Source organism: Elephas maximus, chromosome 3 (assembly GCF_024166365.1).
Source record: "Elephas maximus indicus isolate mEleMax1 chromosome 3, mEleMax1 primary haplotype, whole genome shotgun sequence".
NCBI classification, from domain to species: Eukaryota; Metazoa; Chordata; class Mammalia; order Proboscidea; family Elephantidae; genus Elephas; species Elephas maximus.
In genome coordinates, this window is record NC_064821.1 from 69,706,090 (window position 1) to 69,719,705 (window position 13,616).

General features: G+C 42.5%; 1 protein-coding gene across 9 annotated transcripts in view; it reads left to right on the forward strand.

Moving 5' to 3' along the window:
* Window positions 1-13,616, forward strand: part of PTPRU (protein tyrosine phosphatase receptor type U) — a 98,727-nt gene that overhangs the window by 51,460 nt on the left and 33,651 nt on the right. For 7 of the 9 annotated variants that reach the window (XM_049878488.1, XM_049878493.1, XM_049878492.1 and 4 more), the window contains one exon: window positions 477-634. In XM_049878488.1, the coding sequence (XP_049734445.1) occupies window positions 477-634 (158 nt within the window). Of the gene's footprint in view, window positions 1-476; window positions 635-9,660; window positions 13,182-13,616 lie in introns of those variants that run through there. The other 2 variants (XM_049878494.1, XM_049878495.1) reach the window with 2 other exon arrangements.

A 13,616-nucleotide genomic window follows, 5' to 3' on the forward strand; every position in this document is an offset into this window, starting at 1 on the left:
GTCTCCAGCCTTCCCTATGATTAGGCCCCTTGGGTGCTTCTCTCACCTCATCACAGGTCCCAAGGCATTTCCCTTTGCCTGTCACTTGGCCCCTCGATCGCTGGAGCTGAGTCCCCTGCCTCCCTACTCCCCTTTTTTCTCTCCCACTTTCTTAAAAATTCCTGCAGAGTCACAGATTGCTGTCCTAATCTATAAAGCTGAGCCAGAAGGAGGGGAAGCCTGAAGCCACTGCTGCCCCACTTGTTGCTCTCAGCAAAGGTCCTCAGGGTAGAGGTCCTGTCTGGCCTCTCTAGAGGGGCAGCATCTCTCTGGGTCTGGTGTGAAGGATGGAGGCACAGCCATTTCGGCATCCAGAGATGCTTCTAGGATGATTGCCTGCTCCTGGGTCAGGCCCCCAACTGCCGGGCCTCCCTACTCATCTCTGGCCATTGTCCAGACCAGTTCAATGCCCACGTCTCCCATCACCCCCTCTGCAGGAAGCCGGTGAACATGACCAAGGCCACTGTCAACTACCGCCAGGAGAAGACACACATGATGAGTGCCGTGGACAGGAGCTTCACTGACCAGAGCACCCTGCAGGAGGACGAGCGGCTGGGCCTCTCCTTCATGGACACCCACAGCTACAGCCCCCGGGGTAAGTGTTCTCCCCTTCCTCCTGGCCCTGGGGCTCCCCCTCTCCCAGCCTCCTGAACCAACAGACCAGCCCTCTCTGGGGTCCTCCCCACATCAGATGAGTTCTGTAAAACCCCTACCCAAGATGTAAGCATTTATAGAGCTCCTACTGGGTACCAGCACTGGCTCTGGAAATACTGAGAAAGGGCACAGGCAGTATTGTTTTATTGGAGGAGCCTGCAAGGAACTCTGCACAAGTAAGGGTCGAATGTGATAATTGTGCAAAGTGCTCAGAGGAGGGAGGGGCCTCAGGAGGGAGTGCTGCTGTGTGATTAGAGGGGATCAGAGTTCTCACCATTTATCGAGTGTCTGCTGTGTGATAGGAGGGAGATCCAGTGACCAACAGGGTAGTGCTCTGGAGTTGCAGACACCTGTGCTTGCAGTTCAGATCTCTTCTTAGCTGTGTGGCCCAGGGCAAGTTGCTTAACCTCTGTTTTTTTAAATATGTAAAACGGAGATAAAGATCATCTCCGCACATAGGGCTGCTGTGAAGACTAAATGAGATAATGTGTCTAAATCATCTGGTGCTGTGCCTGGCACATGGGAAAAAGGTAGTGAATCTTACCTGGCGTGGTTAATATATGCTAGGAGCGTGTTATAAGTTGCTCTACCACATATATTTAATGTTGATTTCTACAAAAGAAAATACGTGATGATTGTGGACATCATGAAGCATAATAGTACACCAAACACCAGTGGATCCCACTGATTAATTAGAACGTTGTCTGAGTGCCTGTCTCTAATTATATCCCCTATGTCCTTCCTAGATGTAAACACTCATCTGAGATTTGTGTTTATTCTTTTCTTCCTTTTTGGGGGGGCCAGTTTTACCAGGTGTGCATGTATCCCCAAACAGTGCATTAGTTTTGCTCACTGTTAAGCTTTATAGAAATGAAACTACACTATATTTTTCAACATGTTTCATCACGTTTCTAATATTTGCCCACGTGGCTGTTTTGCCGTAGCTCATTTATTTTCTCTGATGTATAGTTTTCCATCATGTGAATATATCTCAGTTTATTTATCCATTCTGCCTTCCATGGAAATTCCATTCGTTTCTAGTTTTCTTGTGATTATAAACGAGGCTTCTGTGGCTATCTTTACGAGTCTCCGGATGCACCCTACAGGAGATTCTCTAAGTAGAATTGCTGGATTGTGGACTACGTGCGTGTCCCACTTGACAAAACAGTGCCAAATTATTTCCCAAAGTGGCCATGCCTATTTACACTCCCAGCAGCAGTATGTAAGAGTTCCTGTTGCTCTACATCAAGACCAGAATATGCCAGGCTTCTAAACTTTTGCTGAACAAGTTCGTGTAAAATGGTAATTTTCTATAGTCTTAATTTGCATTTCTGTGATTACTAATGCGGTTGAACATATTTTCAAGTCATTATTGGCCATTCAGGTTTCTTCTTCCGTGAAACGCCTGTTCATGTCTCTTGCCTAATTTTCTATTGGATTTTCTGATGCTTCTTAGTGATTTTTAGGAGTTCTTTATATATTTAGGATAATAATCATTTGTTGCTTGTGAATTGCAAATATCTTCTCCCAATTTGTGGCTCATTCTTTGAGGTTATTTATAGTGTGTTGGGATGAACAGAAGGTTTTTATTTTAATTTAGTCAAATTCATCCATCTTTTCCTTTATGATTTCCACTTTTTGTGTTTTCTTAAAGAATTTCTTCCCTACCCAAGGTCATAGAAATTTTTTTACTTTTTTCTGAAACTTTTAATAATTTACATTTAAGTCTTTATCCTTCTGGAATTGATTTGTGTGTGGTGTGAGTTAAGGATTTTATTTATTTTTTTCCACAGGGGTAACCAAGTGCACTAGGATCTGATTTGCAATGACACCCCTATCATACATCATGTTTACATGTATATGGGGTTGTTTCTGGGCTCCCTTATTCTCTTTCATTGGTGAATTTGATGATCCTTGTGCTAATACCACACTGTCTAATTACGGTAGCTATCTAAGTCTTGATACCTGAAACATCAAACCCTACCAATTTGCTCTTTGTCAAGGATATCTTGGCTATTTTTGTCCTCATTCTCTTATAAATTTTAGAATCAGCTTGTCAAGTTCCTTGAAAAACCTTGTTGGAATTTTGATTGGATTTATATTTACTGTATAGGTCAATTTGGGAAGAACTGACATCTTATGAAATTGCCTTTCTATCCATGAATATATAGCCCCATTTATTTAGGTCTCCATAATTTTCTCCATAAAATCTTACACACCTTTTGTTAGATATATTCTTAGGTTCCTAATAGTTTCAATTGCTATTGTAAATGGTATACTTAAAAAATTACATTTTCTAACTATTGCTGGTATACAGAAATGCGGTTGATTTTTATATGCATGTTGATCTTATACCCATCTCCCTGATAATCTTTCATATTGATTCTAATTTGTCTGTAGAATCTTTTCAGATTTTTTGAGTACAACTAACGGATCTGCGAGTACTGACAGTTCTGTTTCTCCTTTCCCACTTCTTACCCTTTTTCTCTGTCTTTCTACTTCCGCTGGCTGAGACCTCCAGCGCGATGATCAGCAGAAGTGGCTCCAGTAGGAATTCTTACCTTGTTTTCCTGATTTTAAATGCTTCTAACATTTAAACACTGAGAATGAAGTTTGCTCTAGGTGTTTGGTAGAAACATTTTATTAGAGTAAAAAAAATGCCTTCTGTTTTTAGTTTTTATTTTAAATGGGCATTAAACTTACCAAAGGCTTTTTTTTTTTGCGTTGGTTTTGATGATCATGTTTTTTTTTTTTTTTAAATCTGTTAGAAAGGTGAGTGACATTTTTTGATTTTCTAATGTTAAAACAACCTTAAATTTCTGGGATAAATCCAATTTGGTCATGATGTATTATATTTTTTATATCTTGTTGGATTCAGTGTATTTGTAATATTGTTCAGGTTTTTAAAGGTGTGTTTCTGAGTGGGATTAGCCTGCGACTTTTCTTTCTTGTACTATTTTTTTTTTCTTTTTATTGTGCTTTAGGTGAAAGTTTACAGCTCAAGTTAGTTTCTCATACAAAAATTTATGTACACATTGTTATGTGACCCTTGTTGCTATTCCTATAATGTGACTGCACATTCCTCCTTTCCACCCTGGATTTCCCATGTCCATTTGACCAGCTCCTGCCTGCTTCTGCCTTCTCATCTTGCCTCGGGACAGGAGCTGCCCATTTAGTCTCCTCCCCCTCACTCTGTAAATGCCTTTGTGACCTCAAGCCTCCGTCCCTCTGACTGCCACCAACATGGTCCATACCACGAAGATGTGTCGCATGCCATGTCTCTCCAGAAAGCACCTGTATCGCAGAAAGGAGGGGTCAACACCCACTGTGAAGCCTGTGCTGAGGACCATGGTGGAGCTGAAGGGAGAAGAGGGAGGGGCAGAGGTGTGGGGGAGGCTCAGACCAGACACACAATTTGTTGGACAGAGAGCTATAGGACTCAAGGAAAAAGCTGAGACAGGTCCAGAGCTGGGATGCCCAGAATTACCCCACTCACTGAGATGGTGAAGTTAGGGAAAGTCCGTGTGGAGATGGGGGGCAACGGCAATGACACCAGGTCAATCAAGGTGGAGGGAGGAGGGGGCACACAGAACATGCTTATCTGACAAATGCATCGTGAGGCCGGCTTGGGGGAGGCAGACACTGGGCAACAGCATGGGCAGAGGCCCAAGGGGAGCCAGCCGAGCACAGCGGGGACATGGCAGGGGCCAGGACCCCCACGGTAGGTGCAGCCAGGATGCACAGCATCCAGGAGTCAGTGCCCAGAGATTACGGTTCCTAAGAAAGCTGGCAGGACATGCCTGTGGGACAGAGCCGGCTGGGTCAACAGGGCCCACAGAGCAGAATTGGGATTACAGCTGCCCAGGTCAGCGGGGCCCACGTAGCACAGCTGGCCCAGAAAGAGCCGCATGATGAGAGGAGGCAGGAGGCAGAGCCTCAGAGAAAGACCGTGGAGGGGCAACAGATGCAAGGAGTCCTATGGTGCAGACTTACCGCCATGCAGAAGTAGCCACAGCCCGGGCAGCACTGCTGCTTCACCATCCGCGCCCTGTGGTCCTGGCACAGCACCAGGAGCGGCACTCTGTTGGATGGGCGCATCAGCTCAAATTTGGCCACGCTATTGGTGCACCGGCCCAGCTGTAGACAGACAGACACAGGCTTCAGTGACAAAGCGTGAGGGAGGCCACCCACCTATCCACTAGGCACCAAGGGGCCAGGCCTTGCACAGTGCTAGCACACAGCAGGTGCTTAGCACACGTTTGCTGACTAAGCTGACAAGCGTGAGTGAGCGGCTCCTCCAATCCAACAAGGTCAGAACTCGAGGGAGAACAAGACAGGCCTGCCCACCGACTGGTCCAATGATTAGTCAAAGCACGTCCTGCATCACAGGAGCAACAGTGCCTGCATGAGTACCGTAAAGAGGAGCAGGCTGTTAACACGGGGAGAAACTGAGGAAAATGTCACGGTGGCTTGATATTTGGGCTGGATATCGAAGAAAAATGGGTGCACTTGGCCAAGGCTGGGCTTGGCCAAGGAGGAAAAACCAGGTCAAAGAACATCACAGGCCAGAATCGGGGACGGTGGCAGGGTGAGTCTGTCAAGCCCCATGTACCAAGGCGGCTGGAACCACCATACATGGAGGTCACGGCTGAGACTCAAGTGGGAGGCACAGTGCCTTGAGGGCCTGATGAGGCCAAGGGCCAGTAGACCATGATCTGAGGGTGCAAGCAAAAGGCTACCCTGGGAGGGAAGCGACCCCTAGACATACCGCTTTATGCGTACCCCTGGTGAAGGGCTGCCTGTTTACTATGTATAGCTCTCCTACGAACAATAAGGAAGGATAATAAGCCAATAGCAGAAAAAACAATTCACCAGAGAAGGAATGCAAATGCCCAAAAACAAATGACAAAAGGTCTAAACGTCCTGATAATGAAGGAAATGGGCAATAAGAAGCCTGCGCTGGCCCTTCCTTTTTTTTTTTTTTTTTTATCTACGTGAACTAAGAAGCACACTCTTTTCGAGTATCATTTTATGTCTTATGGTCAGTCTATTCTTTGTCTGAAGGGTTGGCTTTGGGAATGGTTTTAGTTCTTGGTTAACAGAGAGTCCGGGGGCCATGTCTTCTGGGGTCCCTGCAGTCTCAGTCAGACCATTAAGTCTGGTCTTTTTAGTAGAAATGGAGTTCTGCACCCCATTTTCTCCTGCTCTGTCAGGAACTCTCTGTTGTGTTCCCTGTCAGGGCCGTCATTGGTGGTAGCCAGGCACCCTCTAGTTCTTCTGGTCTCAGGCTGATGGAGTCTCTGGTTTATGTGGCCCCTTTTGTCTCTCGTACTAATATTTTCCTTGTGTCTTTGGTGTTCTTCATTCTCCTTTGCTCCAGGTGGGCTGGGACCAATTGATGCATCTTAGATGGCCGCTCGCTAGCTTTTAAGACCCTAGATGCCACTCACCAAAGTGGGATGCAGAACATTTTCTTAATAAACTTTGGTATGCCAGTTGACCTATATGTCCCCTGAAACCATGGTCCCCAGACCCCTGCCCCTGCTACACTATCCCTCGAAGTTTTGAGTTTTGTTCAGGAAACTTCTTAGCTTTTGGTTTAGTCCAGTGATGCTGACTTCCCCTGTGTTGTGTGCTGTTCTTCCTTTCACTTAAGATAATTCTTTTTTTTTTTAATTAATTTTTATTTTGCTTTAAGTGAAAGTTTACAAATCAAGTCAGTCTCTCATACAAAATTTATATACACTTTGCTGTACATGTAATTGCTCTCCCCTCAATGAGACAGCACACTCCTTCCCTCCACTCTCTTTCCTTGTGTCTATTCGGGCAGCTTCTGTCCCCCTCTGCCCTCTCTTCTCCCCTCCAGACAGGAGATGGCAACATAGTCTCATGTGTCTACTTGATCCAAGAAGCTCATTCTTCACCAGTATCATTTTCCATCCCATATTCTGGTCCAATCCCTGTCTGAAGAGTTGGCTTTGGAAATGGTTCTTGTCTTGGGCTAACAGAAGGTCTGGGGACCATGACCTCTGGGGTCCTTCTAGTCCCAGTCTGACCGTAAAATCTGGTCTTTTCATGAGAATTTGGGGTCTGCATCCCACTGCTCTCCTGCCCCCTCGGGGGTTATCTGTTGTGTTCCCCGTCAGGGCAGTCATCCATCATGGCTGGGCACCATCTAGTTCTTCTGGTCTCAGGCTGATGTAGTCTCTCGTTTATGTGGTCCTTTCTGTCTCTTAGGGTCACAATTACCTTGTGTCTTTGGTGTTCTTCATCCTTCCTTGCACCAGATGAGTTGAGACCAATTGATGCAACCTAAGATAATTCTTGTCTACTATCTCTATCCCTCCCCACCCTGGTAACCACCAAAGAATGTTTTCTTCTATGTTTAAACCTCTTCTTGAGCTCTTGTAATAGTGGTCTCATACAATATTTGTCCTTTTGTGACTGACTAATATCACTCATCATAATGTCTTCCAGATTCATCCATGCTATGAGATGTTTCACGGATTCATCATTGTTCTTTATTTTTGTGTTGTATTCCATTGTGTGAATATACTATAATTTGTTTATCCATTTGTCCATTGATGGGAACCTAGGTTGTTTCCATCCTTTTGCTGATGTGAACAGTGCTGCAGTGAACATGGGTATGCAGTATCTATTCGTGTGACAGCTCTTATTTTTCTAGGATATATTTCAAGGAGTGGGATTGCTGGATCGTATGGCACTTCTATTTCTAGCTTTTTAAGGAAGTGCCAAATCTATTTCCAAAGTGGTTGTACCATTTTACATTCCTACCAGCAGTGTGTAAGTGTTCCAGTCTCCACAACCTCTCCAACATTTATTATTTTGTGTTTTTTGGATTAATGCTAGCCTCGTTGTGGTGTCTTATACTATTCTTGTCTGGTTTTTGGTACCAATATTATAAGTCTTATCTTGACTCGATGGCACATAACAACAACAACAACATCATCAAATGAATTGGAGACTATTCACTTTTTTCCTTATCCTGGAAGATTGGAATGGCCTACTCCTTGGAAGTTTGGTATTGGGAGCAGGAAAGCAATCTTCTTGTGTTGTTTTCTGTATGAAAAGATTTTAAACTTCTAATTCAATTTATTTAAAGGAGCACAGGACTATTTAGGCTTTCCGTTTCTTTTTAAGTTACTTATGGTAAGTTATGTTTGCCTAGAAATTTGTCCATTTCGTATACTTTTTCAAATTCATTGATATGCATTTAGTCATCATATTCTTTTTGTTATCTCTGTCATTAAATCTTCACCACAGACTTGCATGGTAGGCATTATCGACCCCTCATTTTACAGATGAAGAAACGGAGGGTCAGAGAGAAGTCACTTGTCCTGGCTGAACAGCCAGAAAGTAGCTGAGCCAGGATTTAAATGCAGGTCTTTCTGAATTGCAAATGGCTATTTCTACTGTATTATGCTAGGCCTGGAGGAATGAGTAGGATTTGGACAAAGATGGGAAAGAAAGGGCATTTATGAATGCCGAACGGTGTGTGCAAATGTGTGGAGATTGGCAAGTGAGGATAACGTGGAGACGTCTCATTGGACTAAATCCTTAAGTGGGTGTGGCAGATAGTAGGAGGCGAGGGTGATGAGGGGCATGTCTTGCTGCCGAGTCCTATCAAGAGACAGAGAGAGGCAGAAAACACAGGCTTTGCTCCCAAGGAACTCACTGACTAGTTGGAGAGATAAGACTGACCCAGGGAAGTCAAGACTAGGCTAATTGCCATATGGATGATGGGGGACAACTAGTGCTGCCAGAATTTTGAGAATATTTACCTTTGGGTGGGATGGTTAAGCTGAGATGGGCAGGATGTGACTGTTGATGAGGAGGGAGGGAGCACTGAGGTACGGCACAGAGCCTGGGCAAAGGTATGATAGCTAGGAGACTCAGTCTGTTCAGGAGATAGAACTGAGTCTCAGCACCTTCTATCTCTTTATCTACTCATCACCCACTGGTCCAGGCTCCACCTCTTCCTTTTCTTTTACAAGCAACGGTGGCAAGATTTTTGTGGTTTAGATCAGAGAGTCATGTTGCTTTTGATGCAGTCTCAATAGTCAAGATTTTAAATAGGGATTTATCATGCTGGGTAAGCGGTGGTAGGCTCGTGTGAAAAGCCAACTGGGATGTTCCCAGCATGTTGAATGTGCCCCATTGTCTCTGAAGTCTTGCCTATGAAAACCCACAGCCTTTCTGGGCCCCATCCACCTGGAGTTTTTTACCCCTGTGGGTGCCAGGGAGTTATGGCCACTGGTTTGTCAAATATGTGCAAGGTTTTTATCATCTTCACAAATTCTTTTTTATCAGGAAGCTTGGTGAACAGTAGGTCCCCAGAGTCAGATGGGCCTGGGTTTGAATCCTTGTGCTGACACTTATTTGCTGTATGACCTTGAGCAAGTAACTTAACCCTTCTGGGCCCCAGTTTCTTCATTTGCATAAGGGGGATAATAATAGTGTCTACATTATAGGGATAACCTAAGGATTAAATGACTTAAGAATTGGGCCAGGCACATGAAAGTGCCCAATATGTGAGATATTCTAAGCTATTTTTACAGACTGTGTTTCTTTAGGAAAGTTATTTATTAACTGAAAACAGTGAAAGAAAGTGTAGAGTGCTATGAGATTGTATGACTGGGGGCCCGTCTTCCTCTGAAGGTGGGTAGGGATCAGGGGAAAGTGCCCATCTCTGAAGAAAGTTTGAGAATCCTCATTTTCAGATGAGGAAACTGAGGCCCTGACTTGTGTCAGGGTTTGAATCTAGGTCTCTCTGATATCAAACCCAGTATTCTTTTCTTTGGGGCCCCCCTTAAACCATCAGCCATCCAGTGGTTACTCATTAAAGGTGTTACACAATTATGACAGTGCTGGGGAGAGCTTGAGAGGACCCCTGGGTAGTGACATTGAAACTGAGGGCTGGTTCTCACCTTCCTTCTCCTCTTGCAGAGTGCCAGCTGTGGGCAAGCTGACCCTTGTGTGTGTTTGTGCATGTCTCAAATCCCACAGGGGAAGACATGGGCAAGAAGAGGAGGGGCCTGTCTTCCTTGGGTCCAGGAAATGGAGGGTCCTCTTGGAAACATCACCACTCATCGTCCTGTCCCCTTCTGGTGGCTATTTGTGGAACATTGTGTGTTGCTCTTGGGCTCAGGTGTATGCTACTGAATTTGGCACTGGCTTCCTGTTAGTGCCCCAACCAAGTGGGAATTTTTGCTTGTCCTTAGCCACTGCAAGCTGATACCATGTCTACTTGTGGGTATGAACTGTTTGATTCCCCTCTACCCTTATTGGCTATTTTCTCCACCTGGAGAGCTCTCTATGAGCTGGCAGCATGGTTTCCACAAAGAGCACCAGGAGCCCTCTCTGTCACCAATTTCCTCTTTTTGAACCCTTCCTATGAGTTCAAGTAGAGCGGGGATTTGAACTGAGGTCTATCTGATTCCAGAGCCTGTCTCTTAGTCTCCACATTACACTGTTCTCCTGGGGGTGTTTCATGAAACAAACAAAAAAAGCACTTTGTGGTGAAAGACATTTGTGAAATGTCATTACTTCCACTCATCTCTTAGAACTTTAAAATGCACATTAACATGTCAGAAGCCCTGAGATGTTCTATGGGGAGGAAACTTACTTATTTTTGTTTAAACCAGAATTTCCCAAACTCACTTAAAACACAGAATCCCTCTGCCTCCCCCTTTTCCTCTTCTTATTCTTAATGGAACACCACTTAGTCATCTTGCAGAACTACTGTTTTCTGGAACACATCTTGGCAACCACAGTATTAGGCAAGTCTCTTCTCTTTGGACCTCAGTTTCCCTCTCCATAAAATTGATGGTTTGGGGCATCTGGAACCATGATGGTATAACTGCTACTTGACTTGCCCCCCACCTGTAAGCAACTAGAAATCTGGATAAAATATATGAAACAGTTGTTTTTAGACACTGGAAAATAGGCAGCTCAGGATTGTGATCCCCAAGAGAAGAGGAACAAATGGGGTGAGCCCTTTAATTGCTCTGACTTTCTACCTGGAGGCAGTGTTCAAATCGGTGTCACACAAAGGTGGAACCCAAGGCGAGCATGGCAACTCACGTGATTTGACGAGACAGGGATTGGAGTTTGGGGAAACGGAGGTTCCTGAAATTTGCAGGGTGGGGCACTGGGAAGGATGGAGCTAAACAGAGAAAGAGATGCAATAATCTGCATGGGGTCCCTTGACTCTTTGGCTGAATACTAAGCTGTGCATGCATAAAGTGAAACACCACTAGGCCAGGCAAGGAAGAACTACCTGGAAGAGAAAAACTACGAAGGAGCTGTAAGCTCAGTGATTCCCAGAGCTCACACATGGGCTGGGAGACACTTGAATTCTGACCAGCAGACTGGAGAAACTTAATTGAATACCTGGGGCAATTAGCAGAGATCCAGAAGGGGCACATCTTCATAGTAACGCTAAGCTGTCTTTAGATTAAGGCTACCGTAGACCCACCTTCTCTGGTAAAGTAGACAGCTGATGAAAATGAGGGAAGCCCTCAGCGTGACGGATTGAACAGCTGCAACAATGGACTCAGACATGTCAATGATCACGAAAATGGCACAGGACTGGGCAACATTTTATTCTGTTGTATATAAGGTCATCTTGAGTTGGAGTCCACACAACGGCAACTAAGAACATAACAACAACATACCCACCCTGAAAAAAAAAAAAAGAGGCTTAAAAAGGCCTCCAAAGGACCAAAATGATCTTCAGGTAACTTAAAAGGGCTGAAATAGTACAGATTTTGTTTTCTGATCACAACAGAATTATATTAGAAATCAACAACAAAAAGATAGCTAGAATGGCCCCAAATATTTGGAAATTAAACAACACACTTCTAATAACCCATGAATCCAAGTGTAAATCACAAGGGAAAATAGAAAATATTTTAAACTGAATGATCATGAAACCAGAACATATCAAAAATTTGTGGGATGCAGTTTTAGGTAAACATTGCTTTGAGGGAAATTTAAACTTTAAGTGCTTACATCAGAAAAAAAGAAAGGTTTATAATAAATGATCATAGCTTTCACCTTAAGAAGCCAAAAAAAGAGAAATTAAACCCAAAATATGCAAAGGAAGGGCATAATAAGTATAAGAGCAGAAATCAGTAAAACAGAAAATGGACAAACAGTGGTGAAAAATCAAAGAAACCTAAACAGATTATTTGAAAAGATCAATAAAATTGAAAAATTCTTAGCAAGAATAATTAAGATAAAAAGAGAAAGCACAAATTATTACTTTCAAGAATGAAGAGGGGATATCACTACAGATCCTACAGACATTAAAAGGACAATAAGGGAATATTATGAATAATTTTATGTCAATAAATTTGACAACTTAGATGAAATTGTCAGATCCCTTGAAAGACACTAGCTACCAAAACGAGTACAAGATGAAACAGAAAATCTGAATAGCCCTATACCTATTAAAGGAAGTGAAGTTGTAATTAAAAACTTTCTCACAACTCCAGGCTTCATCGGTGCACTCTATCAAACATTTAAGTATGAAATGGTACGAAATTTACACAAACCCTTTGAGAAGATAGAGGAGGAAGGGACATTTGCTATCATTTTATGAAGACAATATTACTCCGATTCCTAAACTAGACAAGAAATTGCAAGTAAAAGAAAACTAGAGACAAATGTCCCCATGAACACAGATACAAAATTTATAAAGAAAACATTAGCAAATACATCATGATCCAAAACCAAACCCAGTGCCGTTGAGTAGATTCCAACTCATGGTGACCCTATAGGACAGAGTAGAACTGCCCCATAGAATTTCCAAGGAGCGCCTGACGGATTCAAACTGCTGATCCTTTGGTTAGCAGCCGTAGCACTTAATGACTATGCCACCAGGGTTTCCACATCATGATCAAAATCATGATCAAGCAAGGTTTATATCAGGAACTCAGGGTTGGTTTAATATTATGAAATCAATCAATATAATTCATCATATTAACAAAATAAAGAAAAAAAAATGACCATCTCACTAAATATAGAAAAAACATTAAGAAATTTAAACACCATTTATGATTTAAAAAAAAAAAAAAAAACTCACCAAGCCAGGACTTCCTCAATCTACGAAAAAGCTATAGTTAATATCCTACTTAATGGTAAAAGACTGAATGCTTTACCCCTAAGGTTGGGAACAAGGCTAGGAGTTCACTCTCAACATTTCTATTCAATATTGTACTAGAGATCTCAGTAGAGCAATAAGTTGGAATCGACTCGACAGCAATGGTTTTTTTTTTTTTTAATTTTCTATATATTCATTACATTTATATAGAGATAGATTATGAAGAGAAGTAATATTGTCTTTACTTTCAGATGGCATGATTCTTTATGTAGAAAATTCTATTAATCTGCAAAAAAGCAACTAGAACCAGTAAGTACATTTATCAAGATCACAGGATACAAGGTCAATATACAAAAGTTTATTGTATTTTATATTATAATTAGAAAATTAAGTTAAAAATACCATTTACAATAACATTCAAAACCACAAAATATTTGGGGACAAATTTATCAAAATATGTATAAAATTTTTACATTGAATGAAATTAAAACAGACCTCATAAGTGGAATATATACTATGTTCTTTTACTGGAAGGCTCAATATTATTAAGATGTCAATTTTCTCCATATTGAACTACAGATTCAATCCAACCCCAAACAAAATTCCAGCTGGATTTTTTGTAGAAATTGAGAAGCTGATTCTAAAACTCATATGAAAATGCAGAGGCTATAGAAAAGTCAAAGCAATTTTAAGAAGGAACAAAGTTGAAGGACAAACTACTGATTTCAATTTTTACTATAATGCTGCATTTATCAAAACTGTGGAATTGGTGTAAGGACAGACATATTGATCAATG